Source organism: Dermacentor variabilis, chromosome 7, assembly GCF_050947875.1.
Source record: "Dermacentor variabilis isolate Ectoservices chromosome 7, ASM5094787v1, whole genome shotgun sequence".
Classification (NCBI taxonomy): domain Eukaryota; kingdom Metazoa; phylum Arthropoda; class Arachnida; order Ixodida; family Ixodidae; genus Dermacentor; species Dermacentor variabilis.
Window position 1 is genome coordinate 109,795,078 of NC_134574.1, and position 26,708 is coordinate 109,821,785.

Consider the following 26,708-nt stretch of genomic DNA (forward strand, 5'->3'; position numbering starts at 1 on the left):
CTCGCACAATGCTCGTACTTTTTTCTCGCAGAAAATTAATGCAAACTTGGGGGGTGTGGTAACTAGTATGGGGGGAACATTTTCAGATAGAATGTTATGATGTTAAATGGAAAAATGAATATTGAAATGAAAAGTAAAATAGTTGAATATCGGGCTTCCTACACCAGCCACTGTGAACTGAAACAGAATAATAGTTCCAAACTGCACTTGCCTTTGTAATAAGGGCACACTGTTCTGCACAAGCAGGAACTGCGAAGGCCCTTTATTTGTGGACGCTAGCTGAACCTAAGGTCACTGATCGACTAAAGTGACTCTGACCCAACCTTTTTAGAGTCGGTGTCAACACTGACGTCAATACAAGCAGACTGTCACTGCATTAATTTTCGAGGGTGCAATGATTACTCTATAAAAAAAGTCATAATATTTTTATGGCCAATGTGGGGAAGGCGAGTATTGTGCGAGTGACTACGGTATACTTTTCATTTGATAAGTCCATATGGTTGGCCACTTCCATTGTGATCTAAATTAACCATTGAGAGACCTGAGCCCATCACCGTGCAGCTATAGCCAGCTCACCGTCATTATGGCTTATGTATTGGTGCAGAAGAGAGAGAGAAAAAGCAAGGGGGAAGAAATGTGCGGAGGTCTATGAGTTGGGCAGAAAGGCTAAGAAAACACTTGTGGTGTTTCCAGAGTATGACCTAGTGTTCTTTTTTTGTTTTTTAATCTGGAGAAACCATCTTGCATCATATTTTCATAATCGTGCTCTGAATATAAGGTAGAGCAAGTTTTGTTTCGAGGGCAGTACGTTCACATCTGTTCTCAAAATATAACATGCATTCTTGCTCTTCATTATGAGGTTCAGGCTTAACTACTAAGTGACTGAGCTGGGCAGGAAAGCCAGCATCTTGGCGTAGTGGATGCTGTGGCAACTGAATGAGCTACCGCATTGGCTCAACATGACATTGCTCTTTTGCTAGTTAGCACGATTGATTGCACCTACGATCTTAGGCTGCGGTGGCCGAATTTCAGCTGGAGTGAAATGGTAAAATGTTGGTGTACTTATAGGTTTAAGTGCACTATAAATAAGCTAATTGGTGGTCAAACCTGATCCAGAACATACCACTGTGGTGTTCTTTTTTCAAGATTTCTCTGATGCTTTCCGAAGGTTTCCTATATGCAATTTCGATTGTGCCAGAATAGGGAAAGGGGAATGGTGGGAGGCTGTAATGAGCAATACTAAATGAGTGTATACTCTTAGTGCACCTCTACAAAACTCATATTTTAATAATTTGGTGGAGGAAGATGGATCTGTAGTAAGGAAAATGACGGACAATCTTTCTTGATTTTCGTGCCAAAACTCAGCGCCGCTATGTCAGTGTGACGTCATTGATTTCAGTGTACTTTCTTGTTTCTTGGTCAATTTCTTTTGACGCAGAGAACTTGCCAAAGCTTGCTACCGTATTTACTCGATTCTAAGCACCCCCTTTCTTTCACGATCGCGATGCCCAAAGTGAGGGGGGGTGCTTAGATTCGACAAATCTAGAATGACCCCCCCCCTTCCCTCTTTTCGCTGCTACATCACGACGAGATAGGTACGAGAAATAACATTTTATTTTGCAAACATTCAAAAGAAAAATCGGTGCACACAGTGAATCCACCGCTTGTGTAGGATGCTCAGTCACTATCACTGCCACTTGAGTTCGTCGCACCGCTTGAACTGCTGCTCTCGGTATCCCACAGCAGGTCGTCTTCCGTACCGTCGTTCCACTTCTTAAATGATTTGACCACAACGTTCACTTGGACCCTCTTCCACGCGTCCAAAATCCACTTTGCAATGGTTGATGGGGACGTTTTCTGCAGCTTTCCCCTAGGCGTCTTCTTCCGGTCAGGGTTTTGCACCCACTCTTCGTACTCCTGTCGGAGATTGGCTCTGAAGGGCTTGTTGACTGAAACGTCGAGGGGTTGCAGCACAGGCATCACGTCACCTGGAATCACAACCACGTCGCTATTGATGTTCCGAAACTTTGTCTTTACCTCCGGGGTCAGATGGCCGCGAAATGCGTCCAACAGAAGCATTGACCGCTTGCCTGCAGGTCCGCCGAGCAATGATTCCAGAGTGGGCAAGCGTGTTTGGTGGCCTTGGCTACGCGCTCTTCCTAACAAATACGGGGGTGCTTAGATTCGCATGCAAACTTTTTCGCGAAAATGAAGGGGGCGGGGTGCTTAGAATTGCGAAAATACAATATATAGGCTGCGGGCTCATTTACAGAGGTCGTGCGAGCTGTTCGGAGTGAGTCGTTCGGCTGCTCAATCTTTCATCCGTGCTACTGCAGCTGCAAATATGACAATGTTGGTGCGAGCAAACGTGAACAGCACCAATCGCTAGACATTTCTATGTGGTGATGGGCAGGTTGCGCTTGTGGATGTGAACATTGTTCACCGTGAGTCGCGGTCGGTCGTGCAGCCTTTGTCAATCGATCGGTAGTATAAATGCGCCTTGAGCCTTTGGCTCTCTTATATTTCGATGGGGCCCTCTCTTATCTATTTACTAACAAACAATTAAGTAGACCTGACTAGAAGTTATTAAGGATTGTTCAAGTTCTTGAAGTCGCGGAGAGCTGACATGCGGGAACTTCGGAAAGACAGCGTCAACGCCCGCATTTTGTTGTTACGTTTTTACAGCGAAGCTGTTTATGGCTACGTTCTGGCAGATATCGTCTTTGTGGACATAGACCAACAATTTTTTATGTGGGCCGATCGCGAAGATAGTGCAATGCCGGGCCGACCTGCGCCGGAGGTGAAGCCGATCCTGTAGGCAGTGCAATGCCTAGCCGCGGCGGAGGTGAGGCAGGCGTTAAATGCACTCCCCATACGCGGGCCGATCCCGAAGGTTGTGAAATGCCGGGCCGACCCGCCGCGGTGATGCAGTTTCAGGGGCTCACATACAGAGCTTCGTTGGTCATCCTTGTCTTGTATCCTAAACAGTGGCGCATACCCACTATGGGGGATTGGCCAAGAAGCAGGCGGTTTTCCACATCCTTCTTCACAGAGTGGAAGAGTACTGATTATTTTTTAGAGCGCAGCTCTTTGGCGTCCGTTCCTGGGTTTCGCGTCATCGTCGGCCTCGTAACCAGCTCCGCCCCCCTTTCATCCCCTCAGTGTTAGCAGCGACCGACTGATACCGCTGGATGCCGCTGACGCCGCTAGAGAGTCAAGATAACGTGACTGCATAGAACACCGTCGCCGCCATGCAGAAAGAGGAGGAAAGGGTCCCCCCCCCCTGTATCGGCGTCAGCGGCATCAGTCAGTCGCTGCTATCTCTTCCCTCCTCCCTTTATCGTGTTGTCCGCTTGCTGCGCGCGCTTCTGCCCCCATCGTTTGCCGCTGGGTGTACACGCCGCCCCCCTCCCCCCTCTTCCTGCGAGTCTCCGGTTGTCAAAGCGCCGGCTCGAACTTAATTCCTTTCTTCGCTCCTCCTCCAATGCAACCCCTGTGCGGTGGCAATCAGAGAGCCAGATCGGTGGCGGCGGATCTGTATATGTGCACCGCCCGAGCCGAAATTGCCGCTGCCGTTCGCCCTGTGCGGTGGCAATCAGAGAGCCAGATCGGTGGCGGCGGATCTGTATATGTGCACCGCCCGAGCCGAAATTGCCGCTGCCGTTCGCCACTGCGAAATTATCTGCCAGTTCTTTCTGAGCCATGAGCGAGACGACCGATGGAAGTCCTCCGTCTGCTGCTGCTGCTGCTAAACGAGCTGCCAGAGCAGAGGCCCAGCGCCGTCGCCGTCAGAATCCAGAGGTGCGTGCCGCCGAAGCAGAAGCTTACCGTCGCCGCCGTCGAGATGATCCAGGAGTACGGGAAATATAAAAAAAAAAATTCTGTGATAGCGCATACATGTGTTGCTCGATTTCTTTGCCTCAATCTATCGAAAAGGCGAAACAGCTTATTTGCTGCGCTCAAATTTCGCATTAGGAAGTAACGTAATCGTCGGTAATTTTTTTGTCCTACAAGACTTCGTGAGTGGCCGCTTTGCTACTGAAAAGGCGTAATTTACTAATTATACTTAATATACACATTGATGATACGTAATATACCTGTTTAGTGTCCTGCTGCTATGAGCGATGGACATCGGGTCTATACAAAGAGATACGAAACCGAAACTGCGTTAGTGCGCGCGAACCATAGAGTATGGCGCGAACAGCCTCTTAATTGTCAAAGCCAGCATCATCGCCATTGTCACCACAAAATGTCCACAAAAATATTTCTCTTACGTTTGTGGCGACTACTTTGTTCTACGCTACCACCTACAACGCGCCGCTTTGCTTACGTAAACTAATTCGAAAAAAGAAAAAGTATATTTTCCGAGTTAAGCTTGCCGCAGTGGAGTCGCGTCACATGTTTCTGGAGCTCGCTTGCGTCGCAGGACGAACTGGTTAGTCGACTTGAGGGCAAGCACGTCATTTCGTTTGCGATTGTTATTCCTTCAAGAATTTCTGTATATCAAAAGCAAATGCGACGCGCGGAGGAACCGTTGATACAGCGCGATAAGGTGCTACCTGACAGTGACGATGACGGTCATTAAGTATGTGAATAAATTTGCGCTCTGTGGTGGTGAATTGCGCACGTTAGATTTGCGTGCGCGATATTTTCTTTTTTTGAACCCATGCGTTTGATTCGGAGGCGTTTTGGAATCGGTTAAAAGCGTATCTTCATGATGTCTTCACCTGTGGATGTAGCTTCGGCCAAAAGCATCGGGACAGGATTCCTTCTACGGCTCTTTTTGACTACTGACATGTTGCACTCCTGTATTCTGAAAGTGCACATATCCGATAGCAATACTTGCTGCATCTGTGCAGGTCAGTCAACCTCGCCGCGCTCCCAGGAAGCTTGCCGCCGCTGGCATCCGTACCCAGACGATCGACGCAGTTTGTCCATACGGGAGGGGAACAAACGCACCTGAGTCCTCGGCTCTCGCAAAGGCGAGTACTTTCATCGTCGTTGCGCTGAACTCTCCAGCGACCTCGGCTGCTGTACCTTCCGCACATGTCAGAACAAGTGGCAATGACTCCACACGTCACGAGGTAGCGGCCGCTGCGCATCAAACGCCATCGGGCGGACAGCCGAAACAGCGGGCGATGACGGGGCCTACTTCGCAACATGAAAGCGCGCCAAATTTAGGCGTCCAAGATGTTGCGGAGTGCGGACAGCAACAGAAGGTGCTGATGGTGCAAAGTACCACTTCAAAAGAGCTCGGGTCAAATACTTTGCAAGTAATGGAGCCTGAGGCACAGCCAAAAGCTGCAGAGGAACCAGCGGCGGCGCCGGAGGCAGATCCGTCGGGCGCCCAGCAAGCCAATGGACAGCTTGGGACAGCTCCAACACCGGCTAGTGCCCAGCAGGTAGCGACAGCTCCGATGACACAGACTAATGCCCAGCAACTCGTGACAGCTCCAACAACACCAGCTAGTTCTCTACAGCCTGTGGCTGCTCTGACACCAGCTAGTGCCTGGCAGCTTGTGACAGCACCGACGACACCCGTGAGTTCTCAGCAGCCAATGACAGCTCCAACAACACCGGCTAGTTCTCGGCAGCCTGTGGCCACTCCTACACCAGCTAGTGCCCAGAAGCTTGTAACAGCTCCGACGACACCGGCTAGTTCTCGGCAGCCTGTGGCCGCTCCGACACCAGCTAGTGACCAGCAGCTTGTGACAGCTCCAATGACACTGGCTGGTTCCCGGCAGCCAGTGACAGCTCCAACAACACCGGCCAGCACGAATTCACCAGACCTGCAGCATCGAGAGCACGCAAACGAAATATATGATGTAGGCACCGAGTCTGGCAACCAGCCTGATGAGAACGGTTCTGAAGGTGCATGTGATGTTTGCCAACGCACTTTCCCGAATAAAGACTTGACCAAGATTTTTGTAGAAATTCGCAAGTGGCTTGTAGGAAACTATCCTCAAGGGCAATGTTCCCCGTTCATGCTTTGTGAGGAGTGCAAAGAACCCCTTCTGCAAGCTGCAGAATCTTCCAATACATCAGCTGGCAGTACCAGGTAGGACCAGAATTCTGTCACTCTTTGCTCATGTGTTGAAGATTACAGGCTAGAGATGAGCAGAGGATGTATTGCTTGTTAGAGAAAAGTACACAATTAGTTTTCCAGCCACTGCAGAGGTTGTGCTCAGGCAGTGAGTGGCAGACACTTCTGTCATTTGATCAAGTAAGGCACTAACATTTGAGGTGGACGTTGGACCTGCTCGAAGTTTCAGGGAATGAGGATGCTGCTAAAGAGAGTGGCCTCTTCCCTTTTGCAGAACCCTGGTGTTTTCAAAGCAGCATGGCAGTGCATGTGTTGTTGCACGTGTGGCGATGCATGAACCCACACCAGGCCCCATTGCTAACGGTGAATTCGGCAAATTGCACCGGCACGCACTGGGGCACCTCTGGTGTGACCGTTATTGGATGAAACAGCTCATTGGGGTGCACCGGTGTGACTTGCCGAATTCGCCGTAAGTTTAGTTATACAAGTGCAGGAAATTGTTGGGAGCAGCTTACCACATGTATTTTTCACATTGGTTCATTAGTAGAGGAGAAAGCAGGAACTGAAATGTTGCATTGCCAGGCAGCCCAGAGGCGAGTTTCACTGCCAATATAGGCCCTCTCTTCTGACTTGACTAGCGTGCGCAAGCAGCAATCCATCCCTGCCTTCTCCCATACCAGAGCCGATAGGCCGCGTCGCACTTACATCACGATCCCTGCCTTTTTTTTGCTTCTCTTCTCTTTGCTGCGCAGCACACTCTCAGTGGCGACATTGTGCATTCTTCATCAAATTATTTACTGAGGTCACATGCCACAGTGGGTGACATTGCAGGCAGTGTCTCTTACGCAGAGACATTTGCGCATCTGAGCTTGACTCTCTGGCTGGAATAGGCGGCTCCCTCGAGAGGAAGGGTGCACGGGCTTCTGTTTTAATGATCTACACGCCATGCTTCTGTTTCCAATGCCTAAACCTGTTAATGGCCTTGAAGATAATGCCTCTAGGCCTTTTCATTGGGCGAGGAGGAAGGGGCATGTGGCGAGCATTTCCTGCTCTCAGGCTTCTGCAAACCAGCTTGGCACTGCTTGAATGCGTTGCTGTCGCATGATGCGAAATGATTTATAGATGTCTTAGCGTGTTTTTCATGAAATTTACGTGATTACGTGTCAGTTCGTACCAATTCGTTGGAGAACCACTGCGCAGCCTTTTGGTACAGCAGTAACTGCAGTATGTCGAAATTTCTTTTGGCTGCACAAGCATGCCACACACAGCAGCAGCCGCGGTGCATCTATATATTGTAAACAGTTTTCACTGTAGCGGTTTTTACTTGTCAAAGAGCAGCGGCGTCCCTGAATTGCCAACATTACCTTGAAAATCTCACTATCTGAGCACCTGGTGTAAGAACTAAAACCTAATGCAACCTCGAAACATCTAAGTACTGATCATTATAAAATATTTGCATCAGCCGCTGGCATCATTATCATGCATTTCTGATTTCCAAGTCTAGTACACCTGAAATCGCTGTGCCAAGTCTATGTTAGCCTACTGTATGAGGCTGATGACATTGCTCAACACAGCTACAGTCGTAAACCAGCATGATGCATATAAGCTTTGTGCTTCGGCATTGCCTTTTTCCTGCTGTGCGCCGTGCTCCTCGCTGTCGCAGTGCTGCCCGCTGCTGGGTGACGTAAGCAGAACGTCGCCTCGAGGGGCATGCCATTGCGCTTGCTGCAGCCTCCCAGTTTTGCCTTCCCGCACTCTGATAGCTGAATTTTGTTGTGCCATAATTCCATGGGTGATTGCATTTTTCCAGATCCAAAAGTTGATATGGCTTGTATGTAGAACTCGCTTCGATTTCTGAATTACGATGGGCTCCGCCAAAACTAAAAGCTTAGAAGTTAACTAATGGATTGTTGTTAATCAGCAACTAATTACCTCCTATCAACAGTAATCTCATTCTCACCACCACTGACGGCATGTCTCCGAAGGAACTGTCCTTTTATTTTAGAACGACTGTGTTTAAATATTACTTGATGTCTGCATAGAAACACACTGTATAGTAGCATACAAAGATTATTGACCAGTTGTCTGCTTCAAAGTTCACATATTATGTGACGCATGACCCGTGACCAGATCTTGCACACATGTACATATAGTACCTAAAAAAGTGGACGGGAGGACAGCTACCACTGAAGCTCGATTGCACATTAGTGCAATCCATTAGTGAGTGGCAAGTTGTTTTTCATTCACTTTAACTTCGCTTTTTATTGTTTTTTTTTCTGTTTATGAAAAACCACGCTTAAAGGGGCCCTGGACCACTTTTCATTGAAGTGGAGAAAGGCATCTGAAGTGAAAATAGGCTATATCAGAAATACTTTGCCACAAAAAGTACTTCAGCGCGTTCAGAATAAGCGGTGTTATTGACAATCAAACATGGCCTCCGCTGTGCTCCTATTCCTTCTTCAATGCCTTGCACTGCGAAGGCTATGGTGGGGTAGGGTGTGCTCACAACACTCCGCATTCTAAATGTCACCGTGGCACGCAGTTCAAATCTCCTTTTGGATGTTAACGTAGACACCACAACTTCTGATTTGGTGCCTACGACGCGCTAAACATAAACCAAATGCGGTTGTCCTCAGCGAGCCGCAGTGCACCTTGCTAGTGGACCTGTGCCGGCACCTCGTGGCAGCGGCGATATCTACGTTACGTAGCAGACCGCAGCTAGCAATAGCAGCTGCATATAGGAATCTGCTTTATTACGAAATAAAGCATCCGGAAGAGAATGAGGAGCAGGCATCTGTTGAAAAGACAGTGTTTGAGAGAAAGGTGATTTCGGGCTCCGCTTGCGAGCCCCACGCACCGTGTACAACAGCAAAACTTGGCTCAGATGTTCACAGCAATGTATTCTACCCACGGACTATGTTGTTTCATCAAGCCTGAGTGGTGGTTCAGGGCCCCTTTAATTTCCACGATGCTTTCCTTGGCTTCATTGTCCATTTTCTTCATGAGGTTGTGACTAACAAAAATTTAGCCCATCAGTTCCCTTTCTGTATATGCAAATGTATGGTACTGTGATTCATTATTTAATTACACATAGCAGAGATGTGCTCACTGGCACTGCTTGGCGACTCAAAATGCCGTGCTACGTAAGCCAGTTCCTTGATGCTTGGATTGCCTGCAGCACAAGCACTCTTCACATCCAGATGTGTTGAACTCTCAGTTGCGTAGTGCGCGTGTTGTAGAATTTTGCGTTGTTCTAAAGATCCAGCCATGTGTTCAAGAACATTCATTCCGGCCATGCTGCTAATGCAGATTTGACTGTTTGCAGGACGTAACCAAAGTAGACTGCTGTAAGGCCGCCACTAATGTCTGTGCCATGTGCTGAGGTAGCGCTATCACGATTGGGTGTCATTCACGATAGAGCACAAAGAGACGCAGGCAATCTTTATTTATTTTGATGGGCAATTATACAGACACTCTGGATGCATGCGCGGGAAGGTTTAAAGGGTTATCAGAGATGTGGGAGTGCATTTAGCTGCAGAAAACAACGAAGCGAAATAGATGCACTATCAATGCTCTACTCAGTCAGCACGATGGCTGAGCTAGGACGGCCTACTGCCTTCCGCTGCTGACATCAGCGTCGTGCACACTCCGACCACACTAGTGTTCCTTTTGAGCTGCTGCGAGTATGCTGTGGTCTGAAACAGAACGGAAAGTAAATGTCAACCCAAGATCACCTAATATTTGACTGGGCACTCACTGTGGTGTTGACAGTTTTCAGTTGGTCTCACCTCATGCACCACCGAGGTGCGACACCTGCAGCGCCACTTCAATGCATCGTCATACGCCTGGTAGCTGTCGGGACGTTGTTCCTTGTTGCCAGCAGCAGTTGCCTTGCATTCTGCCTTGCATCAATGTGTCTCGCACTCTTATAGTTAGAGCACCATCCAAGGAGTTTAAGCCGAACGATATGCCTTGCTGTCGCTGTCAACGCTTCGCCCTTCAAGCTAACCTCCCTTTCTTTCCCCACCTTCTTTTCAGTAAGACGCAGAGCAGGGACATTGTTGCAAAGCTGCGTGAGCGGGCGCTCGACTCGCTAGCAGCGACATGTACATCCGATCAAGTTGAATCTGTGGACATTGAGCGGCCAGCAGAATATCCAAGCTTGGTGCCCGTGCGGAACAAGCCGGCAGGCACTAGTTCTCTGTCTGCTGATCCTGTGCGAAACCGAAGTGTTGCAAACGAACAGCCCACAAATTCAGGCAAGCATTTTACTTTGGTTTCTCGTATTTTCGTAGTTCATTCATAGAAGTGGTGAAATACAACTCTTTAAATGTGCAAGTAAGCAGGAGGTAGAAGTTGCTTTATCTATATCAGTATTAATTTATTTTCATATTCATTGATGAAACTGATCCAACGTAGTGGCTAGAGCATTGCACTGCTAAATCGAGGTCGCTGGATCAAATCCCGGCTGAGGCAGCCACATTGCGACGGGGGCGAAATGCAAAGTCGCCTGTGTAACGTGCATTGGGTGCATGCTAAAAATTCCAGGTGGTCAAAATTAATCCAGAGTCCCCCACTAAGGCCCATCTCATAATCTTGTTTTGGTTTTGGCATTTAATTGATGAAAATTCCTGACACTGAATTTTGAATTCTTGAGCAGAAACACTACAATTGCTATTTTGCTTGGTCAGATGCAGGATGGGGCACCATTTATTGAGATGTTCGACGAGGAAGGGTGCTCGCTATCAGCTATGAGCTTCGAGATCAGCCTTCTTCAGCTGTGCCCATTTGAGAGGGGGAAGCTACTCTGAAAGGTTAACTTTTGAACCAGTGTGCCGATTTTTATTAACTTTTTCTCAGAACAAATGAACTTACTGCCATTATAATGCATTCAACATTTTATTACTCTAATGCAAAAAAAATTTTTATGGTGTCGCAAATTGCACAACTAAGCTTAGGAAAACGATCATTTCAAAAATGCTCATTAAAATATATGCATACTATTTTTCTGAATAGATACCTTGTGTATGGCGTATATAGGCAGCTGCTTGCCATTCTATGTATTCTTTTTTCTTTTTTTGTAAACATTGCATATTTTGAAGGCAAAGCTTTATTTTATTGTTGTCAGGGTGTGCCAAGAATGTCTGCGTTTTCTGTCTTCGAAGCATGTTTAAAATTCAAGTAGTATATAGTGTTCTGTATTCCAGTTCCAGCTTCTTGAGGACTCTCACTATGACATCTGCACTCTCGTTGGTCTCTAATACAGCTAAGCCTGCTGAAGTCTCACCTGAAGGTTGCAAACTCGATCGTTGGGCACTTCTTTTGCATCTACATCCTCAAACGCTTTGCATTCAGCTCTGGCTTACTAGGCTTGTTGCAAAGAGGCCTTTTGGAATGTATCCGCAGACACCTGAATGATGAGTTCCGGCGCTTGCGACTTTTCCAGCATCAACCAGTGGTTGGTGCCAACTGTAATCTGAGTATGTGGACCATTTATGATCCACCGATTCGACCTTCAGTCTGCCGCGCAATCTCGATCCCCTGCACCTGAAAAGAATATGTGTTTTGTGTGGTATGCTACAGCCTCAATAGGTCTTGCCTGGCTGAAAAGTGCAAAAAATTATTTTTCAAACGAAGAAATTCATTTTGCATTTAGTTTCTCTTGCACTTTGCAAGGCTCTGTTTTGTCAACAGTATTGATGGGCACTTTCGCTTGCAAGCGCGTGCAACCGTCATGGTTCCTTTCTGCAGTCCAGATGCAACCAAGTTTAGTGAGAAGCTTCTTTATTAGTTATGAAGTCTAAAACATAAATATAAATAGTATGTGTATTTCTTGTGAAAAGTTGCAATTTTAGCCCCAAATCCTTCCTTAAAGAAGAAGAGGGCTCTCAGTATAAATGGAAGGCAGAGGCGTACAAGGCTTCTCGTGTTTTCTGATGCGACAGCAGTTAAGTCATCGACAGTTTCGGCCACTCACTTCATCTCGACCTGCCATGGCAACAGAAGAGTTTAGTGATTGCTACACACGCACTGTAGAATGTACTAATTATGCTTTCATAAACCAGATAGGGTAATTAGAGCAGTCACAATTAATTCCTGGATGTCATTGAGCATAACCTCTGCATGGACCTAGATTGACTGCGAGGGTTACAAGCATGCGTGCGGCTTCAGCGAAGGTTGTGACGTATGGGCGAGTACAGCTCCCAATTGCTGCAGCTGTGAGATGCTGCATCTAGACAAAACCAATACTGCACTGCAATTCTCTGCAGTTGTCCGCGAAGAACACACTCAGCGCCAAGGATACATTCACGAGACACATTGGTCACCCATAAGCGGAGACGGGACTAACCAGTGCGCAGTGATGATGATACATAATGTTTTGTGGCACAAGGGCATCTAGGCTGAAGGGTACTAAAGATTTTGTGCATCTTGCGTGATCTTGAACTGTCTCTTCTTGTCGGCTCAGCATGCAAATGCATCCACTCGTATTTATTGTTGTGTGCCCTGATTGCATATCTACAAATGCTGTGATTTCTTATGTAAAATTTTGTCTGAGAAAACGGTTTAGCCTCCTCAGACTCTGTGTCCATGCTTGTGGAGGCCGACTTTTGTCCTTTTCAATATGCAGCCAGAAATGATAAGCTGAAATATTCAGATTTAAGATAAATCTAGAGACAGGAGGCACGATATGTCAAGCATGTAATCACTTTGTGCCGGCCAGGTCTTGAGAAAATGAATTGTGTAAAGGTGCCTACACGTCATCATCGATGACGAAAAAACAATGTGAAGTATATTTAAGACGCTGCTAGATCCTGCAGAAATCCAGGTTACAAAGGGAACGCAAGAAGCCACCATGTGATAGTGGACCAGTATCTATGTAGTAGTACTTTAGGAAAAAAAAAAAGGCCGCCTTTTATCTTACCAAACTGGAGAAATGAACTCTTTTGTCCACATGCATGGATGTGCTGCTGTAGGCATGTGCCCGTGCCACCTGATGAAGCAAGTAATTCTTTAGGTTCATGAGAGGCAAGTTGACACTAAAAACTGGATTTTTAAAAAGTACTGTGTCACTAGAATTTCGTTGGCATCGAGAAGGGCTGACAGCAGGCCGGGGGTCAAGAAGAGCTGCATGAGGTTTCCCATTATCATTCAAGCAGTGACATCTGTGAGGTGTTGACCTGTGTTTATTCAATGAACATTGAACTGAGCCGAACTGTGATAACTGTTGTCACTATGATGCCACCTTGACGTTGCCAGCAGTAAACCATGATAAGGCCATGTGCATGTGTGTTACGTGTATTGCATACATTTGGCTCAGAAAAATTCCAGAAGCTGTAGTTACTGCCATTGGTTTAGCAGAAGCTGTAGTGCTGTTCACAAAAAACGTGTTGTAGAGTGTGCAGCTCCATTTTGATATGCCTTGTATCCAGTGCTCCCAACCTTTCCATTTACTTTATGTCGATGCTGACATACAATGACACGATGATTCCCGCTTACAGGCACTTTTATATTATATTCATTCTTTTATAAGGAATAACTATAAGGAGTGTAATTTCTTGCTGCATGCGCTATCAGAGTGACATTTACATTTTATTTGTTTGAATGTTCTTTGTAACCACCTTGCTTGGGCCTGAAGAAGGTTTGCAATAGCAGAATCAGTAAATGTGCATCGTAGGCTGCTTGCTCTAGCTGGAGCTCTGCTTAAGGCTTAGCTCGATCCACTAGTAGCCACTTCAGTTGCACTGGAGTTGCGTGCATCAGCTCATCATGCAAAACTGTGTAGAAGGGAGAATAGGTATTACCGTTGTTGTAAAGGGGCTCTCGAGTCTCTGAGGTAGCGCTGGCCCGGCAGTCTAGAGCTTGACCAGCAGCGGAGAGGGCCCAGGCAGAGACAGGGTGACAAACATACACAACAAAATGTTTAATTACATTGCTGCATAAAGAGCGGGGAGCTTGACGAGCTGCTCCTGACTAGAAGTGGGGGCTCAGTATTGTCGACAAAGCAAGGAAAAAGACTAGTAAGGAATGTTACGTGACAGTCTTGAAGCTTTAGTCATAAAACATAAAAGAAAAGGCTCATGGGAAAGATGCCGTCATCACTTGATGTGCAAGCAGTAATTTCTAACTACCAGGTGCAAGGAGAGCATGGGAAGAGCAGAAAGGGGTGACAAGGGCTGATCGGGACGAGGGCACGACTAAGAGCTACCACAAACCAAACAATACCCTAAAAAGTCTGGCTACCTTGGAAGGCCCACTTCCCAGGAGCCAGCACGCAGATAGGCTTTGAAGGAAAAGCCGGTGTTTGAGGAGGTCTGCCTTGCCTAGGCTGGCTGCCTGACCTCGTGCTCTGTCCTTGTCCTTTTTCTTTCTCCAATGCATTTGATGGCTAAAGTAAACTGCTGCGTGATGGTCATCAGAGAGGAGCATTTTCATTTCTTCCAGGCTGACCTGGTGGCCTTTTGTACTGTGCTTGCAGACGCAGGTGATGCTATCTTCAAGTGCTGTGTTCCTTCCTGCTCCAACCGCTCCGATGAGCCCAGGCATCGGCCGCTGTCATTCTACAGGTGAGTCTGCAAGCTGGCATAACATCAACCATGGAACTGTGCTTGAAAGTGCGAACCTAGTGCCATTTTCTAGTTCTTGTAGGTCGCATTTTTTCGTCTTTCTTGAGTGCAATGAAACTGACCATAAGTGAGCCACAATCCAATGGATTGCTCGATGGAGCAGTACTAGTAATAGTACTTACTGTACTGTAAAAAGCTTTGTTGACAAAGCTTTCAAGAAAACTACGTTTGCCTTGAGCAGTGCAGCGATTCGCATACGTACAGTGGACACCCTTTAAATGGAACATCAAGGGACCAGGGAAATTGGTTCTGTTCATCAGGAGTTCCATTTACTGAGTGATAATGATAATGATAACATAGATAATGGCAAATGCTCTCCTTGTATGGTCCTCCAGTGATGCTACCGCTGTGCCAATTGCACCGAATTGTGCCGAGAGGCGAACCCTGCAGCACCTCGTTGTATTTCAGCTAAATATGGGAAATCTGCGCCCACCTTGTGCCGAAAGGGTTGCTCGGGATTTCAAAAAACAAAAACAAATTCTCAAGTGCCGTTTCTCTGCACCCTCGAAGGCAGCATGCCAAGGACCACCATCTGCGTTAGCTCTGCAGCGGTACCCCCATGGTATTTGCCATTGCGGTATTTCAGGTCGATGGTATGTCAGCAAAGCACAGGGCAAATGTAAAGGGGGAGGCTCCTCTTGAACACCAAAAAATTAGCATGAAAATCGCATTTTCAGTTCTGTCATTTTTGCATCTCTGAAGCCCTTAATTTTCACAAGATTCGTTTCATCAGGTTCCAAGACCCTCAATTTCCATAAGAATTTATCACTTATGTCCCAATAAATATTCTTTGAAATGTCTTCCCTAGTTTTCTCGAAACAACAATTTTGACTTATACATGTACTTGCAGTTTCAGAGAGACAATAGTTTCTGTTCTATTTAGCTATTGCAATAATTCTTTACCAAAAAGGTAAAGGCATTGAGTGTGTGCTAAGCCTAATTTTAGCCTTGTATTTTCTTCAAACAAAAATTTTTTAGTTAGCCATATGTTTCACATGTCAGTATTGCATTTTCTTCAAGCAACCTCAGTTGACTCCAACTCTAGTTGGAATTGACCTAGGATGTTAGTTTATTCCTTAGTGCACACCATAGACATTCAAGGTTATTTCTACATATCCTAGCTACTGTGTTTTTTTTTTTTCTCTAGATGCTAATTTTCCTCCAAATAAAAGAACCTCGTTTCTGTGAGATATGAGGTACTACTTGTCTTAGTACGAGAAATATTACATTTTTTGGAATCAGCTCGTACATGAAGAGTGCAAACTTGGCTCAGATTTATCCATAAATAATAAAGTTGGCTTTCAAGTGTGATCGCACCTTAAGTGAATTATTCATATCTCTGGCTTTGTAAAAAAGCAACAAAATTAATTTTGCAGCTAAAGTTCAAGATTTAGACTGCTTGATTATTCGGGCATTCTGCTGAAAAATCTGAAAAATAAGTGGGTGACTGTTTACATGATCAAGTTTGACACTCGATAGGCTATTTCACATTCAGAGGTGAAAACCTTGACCCAAAGATGAACCGACCATGTGATGCAGCCGATTGTGTAGCATGCCAGCCAAGAAGCCTGGCGGAGCTTGTAACAGCTGTGCTACTGCCCTCTCTTGGCTGGCATTCCTCCGCAACAAGCTACGTCAATTGGGAGGGGGGAGGGTCTCTCTATAGCCTCCCGTCTGGGAATGCGAAATTGAGCTACTGAGTGTCAAATACGATGATGATTATATCGGAACGGAAGCATTATTTAAGAATCAAACGAAATGAAGTTGCCTTCGAATTGATCACTCAGGTTTTTAATTATGAACCTTATGTACAATAAATCGTGAAATAAAGAAAAATATTTATTTGCCTGCCCTACTTCGCAGAAACTGTGTCTGCCGAAAGAACATAAACCGCCTGTCCAAGCAACTATTTGCGTAGGTAGCATTAGTTTTATCACATTTACTGATACATTTAGAAGACAAAGTCTGGAGATAACGACGTTGCAACAACATGAAAATAAAAAATAGTCAGTTTCATTTAAGAAGGTAAAAAAGGAGAGTGTGCCTAATAAGTTAGGATCTACTGTATTATCATCATACCTTTTTTTTTTTGACAGAGTGTTCAATTTTTAAATGATACATATATAGCAGCTAGGTTATGCTTAAGGTTCTCAAAACACCTCCTAGGTCTGCACGTAGCCCGTCCGAATGCTTCTGTGCTTTTCTATTACTTTTTTCACCAGCTGACGAAACGTTGCCATTTGCCCTTTATTGGCGTCTTCTTGGACCACACCTTTTATAATTTCAGCATCCTTATTGCATATCTGGAGAAAACGCGATCGTACCTGCCAACTCCTGTGACTTTTTCATAAAGTTTATGAACCTAAGATCACCACACACTTTTATGTGTGTTGCGTTGGTACTTACAAAAAATAAGCTTATCGCAAGAATGTTTTGCTCTTCAAACCTTCCATTAGAAGTCTTTTGACGGTGAAATGACATCAGAGGGTTAATTGCCCCGCCGTGGTTGCTCAGTGGCTATGGTGTTGGGCTGCTGAGCACGAGGTCGCGGGATCGAATCCCGGCCAGGGCGGCCGCATTTCGATGGAGGCAAAATGCGAAAACACCTGTGGTGCTTAGATTTAAGTGCACGTTAAAGAACCCCAGGTGGTCAAAATTTCCGGAGTCCTCCACTACGGCATGCCTCATAATCAGAAAGTGGTCTTGGCACGTAAAACCCCATAATTTCTTTTCTTAGGGTTAATTGCTTCAGCAAAGCTTGTGCATTGGGCCATGAAATGAGTGAAATCGGCCACAGCAAGTATCAAAAAAAGAAAGGTCACTGTGATGTAAAAACTCGTCGGTCGTGCTTTTGTAGGTTCACTGCTACTTGTCTGCTTAGTCTAAAGGTAAGTCGTTAACAATGTGCGTACGTATTCCTGAAAAAGTTGTGTGCTCACGGCAAGGTTTGATAAAAATGCATGCTACCCCTCTCCCCCTTCCTTCGCTGTTGCGTATGTGGGATTTTGCGAATCCTAATGTTCACAGGTCAGCAGCTACACACGGTCCTGAACCCCCGCGCTGCTGTATCTCCCGTGGTCATTCACTTGGCACTCAGCGCCAAATATTGTTTGTGCTATGAAAGTGTGCAGTGTTTTCTGTCTGCTTGCAGGTTCCCAAGAAGCATTGCTGTCAAGAAACAGTGGGCACAGGCTATGGGCCGCACAGGCTGGTTGCCATTGCAGACGACCGTCATCTGCTCCGACCATTTCAGACCCGCCGATATCACCACGGGGTGTCCACTTACTGGAATCCCTAAACCTAAAGCTATTCCAAGCATCTTTGAGGGCAAGACGTCTGCAGAGGTTTGTGGTGGTGGCCCTTCATTTTTTTTTTCACTCTTAACGGTAGCAGCAGTGTGACACTGCCGTCGTACAGGCTTGAGATGTGCAGTACTGTCCAACGTTAATGGGAACGCCTGATTTGTATTTGAAGCATTATAGCCGTAATAGTTTTCCAGCTACTGTAATAACCGGAATATAGGTCGAAATTTTTTTCAAGAGAACATGGCAGAAGGTTGACCCCAATCTTATATACTGGTAATTTTTTACTGGTTTATACCGATATTTTCAATTTTTAGAATTAATGTTTGGGGGTTGACCTATGTTCCGGTCCCATCTATATTGCCGGTGTTACAGTATGTCACGGAAAAGTGACTGCACGATGCCTTAGGCACACACACGCTTAAAAAAAAATTTAACTGCAGGCTTTGCCTTGCTTCTTAGCTATAATGAATGATTGAATACTAAGTATAAGTTTCCTTTGACAGTTGATCACAGCGTACATGGCTTATATAGGAGTAGAAGCTTACTACCGAATTTACTTGCATAATGATCGCACTCGTGTAATGATCGCACCTCTGAATTTTGTCATCAAAATTTCATTTTTTTTTCTTTCCTGTGCAATGATGGCACCCTGAACTTGTCGCAGTGATATGTAGTGTTCCAAGTCTAGCTAATGGTGATCGTGCTTACCACCTGTCGAATGCTGTCAAATGCTACGTGAACGACTTTTGAAGACATACGTGTGCTTCGCCTGTTGATCGTCCACGTCGACCGCGTTGATTGTGGGCAACTGATGCATGTTCCTCATTATTGAGCTATGCATGAGGACAGAGAGAGAGAAAACCAAGAAAAGCGAGAAGCAAAGCCCGCAAAGTGGCACCCATCCTTTGCCCCCTTCTCAGCGAGCGCAGACATGCGCCGTAGATGCAGTAGCGGACAGCCCGGTTGATAGAAGATGGTGCCGACAAAGCACAATTTTGTATCGCTTCAGACTTAGCTGTAAATTTTGCAAGGCTCAAAGTGTGAGCTCATTAAAGAGCGCCGCAATCATGACGGCTGCAACCTGGGGCTATGTCGATCAACAGAAAAGGGGGGCTTCGTTCGCCTGAGCGAAACCCCTGGAACCAACACGGTAGAAGCAGCTGACTTCTACCGAGGTCCGGAAGCATGTTGCTACTGACGATGAAACAGGTGGTGCTTTGATGGAGGAGCTTCTGAGTGTAGATAGTGCTGCCTCGCTATGCGAAGAGATCTCCAACGGCGTGATCATTGTCACGACAGACGGTGGCTTTGTGCGACGGGGGTGACGATATTGACAATGACCCATCTTTGACATCGACCTTGATCATGTGAAGTGCACTGTCATCGATCAAGTCACTTATTGATTACATGCACACTTAATTATTGCCGCTAGTGTTCGTACAGCAGCTGGACACCACAGACGTGAATCTGAAACTCCCGTGAAAGCAAATACGGATTTCTAGTTCAACGCGCCTAATGGTTAATTGGCTGTGAAAAATGAAACTAAATGTTTCATTTTTACAGGCTACTTTGCACAACGTCTATTGTTTAATGCAAGTGGCAAATTTAGTTTCAGACCTGCAAAGGTATGTTTGGCAGCTTTTTCTTGCGGCAGTCCAGATAAAGCGATGATTGGTTCTAACAATCGGGTCATTTTTGATATTGTTATAAGTGGACTGCACTGTACGCACACTTCATTTTATCAAGGTTCTAAATACAGTCAACTTCCGACTTTTCGGACTTCCTAGGGGCCGCGATAACGTCCGAAAAATCAGGCAGTCCGAAAAAACAAATGCATGCCTTTTACTGCCTCCAATGGCTCAAATCGCCACAGGCACTTCCAAAATAGCTCTGATGGCCTACCCGTACGCTTATTAGGCGTATCGGTACTCTTACTGTGACAGGACACGGCGGGTTCATGCGTGTATAATTAAGGAATACACACTGTATCCCGTGACAAATGACCCTTCTCACTTTGATATGCTTCACCGCAATACTTTGCGTATGCTTCACCGCGTCACACCGCTGTATTGAGGCAAAGCTGACTGTCGGAAACTGCGTTATGCAACGTGTTATGCCTTCCGAGCTTCGAAGCCATCGGCGAGGATTCGGCGGAGTCGGCGCCATTGCAAACAGCAGCGAATTGTTTTAATGAAAAACACGGTACCGCAAAAGCAAAACGCTTCGTAGTGAACGTCGAAGTAACCAAATTGCCGCAGTGGTGGCTATGGCTGCCAGCGGACTTGGGTGTGAGAGCCTCTGTTCGAGGTGGCGAGAAAATTAAAACGGGCGGTAGTGGGTTCGATCAGTGCCGTTTCGGACCTGCGGTTTTGGCAAAAAGTCCGAAAAATCGGACGGCGAAGGGGTTTTACGACCGAAATTTCAACCGTTCTTATACATTTACTCTATGGGGTACCCTGGCGGTGCCGCGAAGGCGTCCGAATTATCAGTCATGTCCGAAAAATTGGGCGTCCGGAAAATTGGTCGTTGACTGTACATGATGTTCTATGGACAAGAAGTTACAAAAATTTAAATACTTCATTATACAGTAGAACCCCACTGTTACGTTCCTCACTGCTGCGTTTTCCCGGCTGCTACGTCGTTTTCATCCGGTCCCGGCATAGCTTCCATAGGATTGCCGCTAGTGTTCGTACAGCAGCTGGACACCACAGACGTGAATCTGAAACTCCCGTGAAAGCAAATACGGGTTTCTAGTTCAATGCGCCTAATGGTTAATTGGCTGTGAGAAATGAAACTAAATGTTTCATTCTCACATGGTCATTCTTGATATTGTTATAAGTGGACTGCACTGTACACACACTTCATTCTATCAAGGTTCTAAATACATGATGTTCTATGGACAAGAAGTTACAAAAATGTAAATACTTCATTATACAGTAGAACCCTGCTGTTATGTTCCTCATTGCTGCGTTTTCCCGGCTGCTACGTCGTTTTCATCCGGTCCCTGCATAGCTTGCGTAGGATCCAATGTATAAGGAACCCCGCTGTTACGTAGTAGCTTTGAAAACGTTCCCGCATGATACATCGCAACTTAGCACCCCGAACCCGCCTGGGCTAAAGTAGGCAACGCGCTCCAACCGCCATTTTGGCTTTTGACGAGTTTTGGCCAGGCTTGGCTGGGCTTGGCTATAGAACTGGTTGCAAGAACCCACACGCCAGTTTGAGAGGCCGCCACTAAGTGGCCATTCGTGAAAAATGCTCCCACTATCATCACTGTAATTACGATCACCGCGTGGTTTTTGGATGGGTCGACTCATGGAGGAAGGAAACTCGGGAGAGGCCCACACGTCACTCTTTGTGAAGCTAAAGTGAAGCCGGAAGTTGGCGTTGCTCCGCCTATCGGGCCAGCTCTCCTCTCTTGTTTACGTTTCTCGCGAAACCACGCCGCGCCGCACGCAACCGGATTGCTCGGACGCGCACGCTCCGCAGCAATACTAAACAATCGTTAGCACGTTAGCATGACTACGCCATAGAGGGCAAAATTTCCCGCAGATGTTCCTTCGTCCGTTGCCATTGCCGTGGCGCGGTGACGACGAGGAGCACGAGCCACATGATGCCAGGGAGTTGCCAAATACTAGCTTTGGAGAAGCCGACGCGGCTCTGGACCTCCTCCGCAGGTACGTCGCACCTCACAGCGACGCTGACAGCAATGTGGCCTTCCAGGCTATTGAGAAACGTGTGGTGATTTCTAGCGAGCGAAAGAAATGGCAAGCCACCATTCTGGAATTTTTGAACTCCTAAGCGCACTGTGTGGAAATAAATTGTCTATAGTTGAAGCTGCACCTTTTCATTCATTTTCGGAGCTTTCCTCACTGTTGCGTTTTCCCGGCTGTTACGTTTTTTTTCCCCAGTCCGGTGAAAAACGTATGAATGGGGTTCCACTGTATAGAGAAGTTTGTTATATTGAGGTTTAACTCTGGTTGAGCATTTGCTGCTCCTGTGGGAGGCAGATGAGTGCTGCCGCTGGCTACTTCCTGTTGATATGAGTACATGCTCGCTCTCAACCTGGTGCTTGGCAACTGCGGGAATTCCAGACGGTTGGAAGCACTTCCACCTGATGGGAAATCGGCAGCATTGGACCGCTAGATTCCTTAATATCTCATTGTGCTGTGATAGGCTATGTTTGCGCTGTATCCTGTATCCTTCTGTCATTTTGTGGTACTTGGAATGGACTTCACTGGCGCTTTTTATTGATAGATTAAATTAACGCCCTTCCATGCCTTGGAGGATAGGTTCATCCACGCTTCTCAGTATCAAAACTCTGAAAGATGAGCCCAGCTTGTCACTGGTATTTTGCATTTTCTAGCTATGTCATGGACGAGCCTAGTTTTGTCTCGGTGCTCAGTTGTAATTTTGCTACTATATGGCAGCACGCAATCCATGGGGCGGCGTAAGCAGTAGCACATTTATTCTCTTTGAGGAAGTAAAACATGTTGGCAGTGGGGTTCTTTAAAAAGTAATTGGCCACTTTTGTTCAGAATTTGCTAATATAGCCTGGTATGGAAGGAGTTAACATCAATTTTCTTTAAAAGTTGACTGCAAGAATATGATTACGTTGTCTTCCTACGTAACAATATTTTACACAATATTTTCCTAGTTATATTTAAAAAGGGTTGGAGGCAATGTGCAATAACATTGAGCAAGGAGTCTTGGGAGGATATTAGACGGTCTGGTGAAATTTTAAAAGTTACAAGCATAGAAGTTGACTGACATGAGAAATTGAGTAATTGGAGATTATCGGCAGAGCCTTCGTTGTTTAGGGGACATGTAATAGGTTGATGATGATAACCTGTTCCATGATTCAAAACCATCTTCACCACCTTTACACTCTGAGACAGTTGCTGTACGAACAAAAGCTAACCACAAGACAAGTAAACGGTAGGGTGGGGGTGAATTCACCGACAACTCGGTTCAGGTATATGCAAACTTTTTCTTTCACAAAACTTGGAGATGTCTGCAGAACTTGTTTGCGACATTTGATGTCACTTTCCCAAACGTGTGCTCTTTCTTCATACAGAGGTGCGCTTACATTTATGCTATGTTTTAACCTATGTGAGCAAGACACGCAGGTCTGATGCTCTCAGAAGCTGCTGTGGGCATTGCTGACCCACTAGTACTATGCATGATATGCATGACGGTGTGCTCTTTTCTGCAGATCACGTGGGAGAACGATGCGACGAAACCGGGAGAACAATTGGTCCCCTCTGACCGCAGTGGCTGGAAAATGATATCATTGCTTCCAAGAAAAACGACGACAAGAGGCAGGGGCAGAGATTCCAGTGAAACACGCGACAAATCGACTGGGGTAAGAAGCGCCGCTGTAAAGCGAACTTTAAGCAAGGCAGCTCCATTTGCCGAGAAGAAGAAGAAGGCGGCACCAGCCCCGCTCACGTTCATGGACATCATGGAAGTGGACACATCTAGCTTCTGGCTGAAGACCTTAAGCAACAGGATGGTGAACTTTGTCCACATCACGCACCGACCCATGCCGTGCATCACGCGATCAGTGACGGTCTCACCTGACATGTCCGTGATGGTAGCCGTTGAGAACGCGCGCCTGAGCCTGCTGCCGTGCGGCACACCGGTTCCCAATAAGGTGGACAGCATCGAGACGTTGCAGGGTCTCCTGCACCGGGTCGAGAAGCTCGACAACTGCACGCGGAATGACAACTGGCAGCTGCATAAGCAGAGCACGCTGAAACTTGTTGGCCGCTTGCTGCAAGAAGTGTGCCGGGAAGTGGGCAACGCGGACAGTCAGATTGGAGTGCTCAGCTCGATCAGAGACCAAGTTGACGAGCTGTTGTGAAAGGGCTCAGCGAGAGTGGAGTGTGACCCTGCGTAGTTTTTTGTAATTACACTTGGGAAGTGCATTCAGTGTCTTTAGTGTATACTTTCATGTACCATCTTGTTTCCACACTGTGTAAACTCCATTGCAGTCGAACTCACCAGTGTCTAGACTGTGTCAATGTTTTATTGCTTGTGTGTGCCACTGTAGCTCTAGAGCAAGGGCTCTCGAACTTTGTGACCTCAGGGAAGCCCACCAGCTTTCTCAGAGTGCCACGGAACTCCTCCTCTTTCCAGTGATGTATTTATGTACACTCATTAAAAATGCTTATTAACCCTTTGAGGGTCACCGCCATGCATGCATGACGGCAGAAACAAATCCCAAATGGCCAGTTACCTAATGTTTGAAAAAAAAAAAAAGATGTGCCTTTTCAAATAAAGCGCCGCCTGGCATAGTTGAAGAGGTGCTGCAACCTCCCGTCACTTCTAAAAAACATTCTTTATCTTTCCACTCCTCAGCTTCCAGCTAAACTAATTTTTTTGCTTTACTCTATTGCGGCTGCCACCACAGTAGTTCAGAAGTATTCCCGCTTTGCGTACCGTATTTACACGATTGTAAGTCGACTCGAATGTAAGTCGACCCCCCCATATCGCTTGACCGAAAAAAAAAAAAACCCGAGGGCGCATTCGATAACGAAAATTTATTAGTAGCTGACATGGTCACTGGACTACTCGTCTTCACTAGTGCTGCCATCGTCATCGTTGCTGCGGTCCCACAGCGCGTCGTGGTCCAGTGAAATTTCAAATTTGGCAAACGACCGCGCCAGGACATCTTGCAGAACAGCAGCCCACGCCAAATGCACCCAACCACACGCAGCCGTCAGGGAGGCTCTTTTGACAGGTCCGGTTGGCGTAATTTCGCAGTCTTCTGCCGCCAGCCACTCGTACTCACGGCGGAGCAGAACCTTAAAATTAAAGCGAAGGTCCGGGCTTGTTTCATGACCACGTCACACTTCACTGGCAGAGACCGATCACGCATTTCAGCGACGCTGCCTCAAGCTTAGCCTACAGCTCCGGAAAGCGTCCAGACTTCGGCACGTGGGAAATTTCTCACTTGCCGCCACAGGGTGAAAATTTCGCTTCGCTGCAGTTGCCACTCTCGCACCACCCGTTTAGAAACATCGAAATTGCGGCCCGCTGCGCAGTGATTTGTTTCTTCGGCGTAAAGGATGGCAGCCCTCATGAACGCTGCTGTGAACGAGTGCCGAAAGATTAGTGGGCCTGCAGCACTCACGATGACCGGGAAAGCATAGAAGTAGCACGTAGCAGGCAGTCAAATGGAGCGCGTCAAAAAGTTGGTCAAACCAATGCCAATGCCTATAAACAGAGAAAGAGAAACCCGCGAACGGTGTCTGCTCTTCCATGAACTACCGATACTCCCCGCAAGCCGCCTTTCTAAGGGCGCCGCCGCAAATGGGAACAGCGGCGCTTGCATCAATTATCGACACCCCCCATGTATGTTGCATGCACTGTAAGACTCTCAAAAATGTTGAAAAACCCTTCCGAAAAGCGAACAAACACGCGGGATAGCGAAAAGTACGGGTAGGACCATAGAGCAAACATAAAATTGTAACTACGTTGTAGCTCTCGTTGGTATCGCTTTTCTTTTTTTTTTTTGGCGGGGCCATGTTTTGGTTTCGATTGTAAGTCGACCCCCCAACTTCAGACTTTCAAATTTATAAAAAGGGGTCGACTTACAATCGTGTAAATACGGTAGTTTACTGCCACCGCCACACTTGTGTGTGGTCTCCATCATTTGCAGTTTTGCATGTTCTCTTTGATCTTGACAACCATCTTCCTTGATGTGAGGGACTTATGATAACATAGACAAATAGTCTTTTTTTCCTGCACCGCTCCATACACTGCACTGCAGCACAAGCTGGCCGTACCATTACTGCTCTTAGCACTGCGTGCCGTAAGCAATGCCTACACATAAACGAAATGTCAGCTGCACAAAAATGTATATTTCATGAACAAACGTTGCCAATCAGTCTCGCTGCAGAATGTATTCAATGTACCGGTCGCAACGCTGAGCCTAAATTCCCCAACCGCCTAGCATTTATCGGTGTCCCTGTGCGCATTCAAATGTTTACCACATGTTTTTATTTTGAATGAGGTAGAAACTGTCGCGGTGCTGTAGGAAACCAGCCTGTACCGAAGCAGCACTGTGCTGACACCAATGCGATAAAACAACAAATGACGCAGGAACACGCCCCATGTTTCCATTACAATATTGTGTTCAAACGGCTAATATTGCAATGCGTCAGCAACGAAATTCAACCGGGCAGATGCCGCTAACTTCGGAAGAGTCTGTAAAGCTTGCAGAACATCCAAGTTGATTCCCGCTCGTGTGTTGCAAACTCTCGTCACAAACATGAATTAAAAGCATCGACACTGGGCCCGCGAATCTTGCAGTGAGGAGTTGCGTGCACCGCTGCCGTGTGGCTGTCTCAAAGACTGCTGAAGTGCGGATGTGGAGCACGACAGCTTCGTTAAATCTTACATATAATGCAAGATTTCTTCTCACTAACCCAATTTGATAACCCCTGCTCTAGAGCAAAGCAGTGATCTTGTAAATTATCATTAAAATATGTTTGTCGAGCTTCACTCATTCCATAGTTGTATCGTCTCATTCAGTGCTTTAGGGTTTGTACACCTCCTTGGAAATCCTTAAATTGGAAAAGTAAAAGATTCAAGGGTCTCTAAAGCTCCTTGAAAATTTGGGTTGGGAGTGACTTTTGAGCATTCAGAGTAACAGACTCCGCATCAAGGCTATTCCATAGACACCGCATAATAGTATCGGGAAGCAGTCCTAGATATTTTCTTCTCGTA

The 26,708-nt window shown here is 46.4% G+C and overlaps 1 protein-coding gene across 3 annotated transcripts in view; it reads left to right on the forward strand.

Annotated features, from left to right (window-relative positions):
• The window catches only part of LOC142587765 (uncharacterized), a 42,329-nt gene extending 15,846 nt beyond the window's left edge, over positions 1-26,483 (forward strand). For 2 of the 3 annotated variants that reach the window (XM_075698996.1, XM_075698998.1), the window contains 5 exons: positions 4,860-6,058; positions 10,082-10,302; positions 14,520-14,607; positions 17,819-18,011; positions 23,188-26,483. In XM_075698996.1, the coding sequence (XP_075555111.1) occupies positions 4,860-6,058; positions 10,082-10,302; positions 14,520-14,607; positions 17,819-18,011; positions 23,188-23,838 (2,352 nt within the window). In that variant the 3' untranslated portion in view covers positions 23,839-26,483. The remainder of the gene's footprint in view (positions 1-4,859; positions 6,059-10,081; positions 10,303-14,519; positions 14,608-17,818; positions 18,012-23,187) is intronic. The other variant, XM_075698997.1, reaches the window with a different exon arrangement.
• The last annotated feature ends 225 nt before the right edge of the window (positions 26,484-26,708 follow it).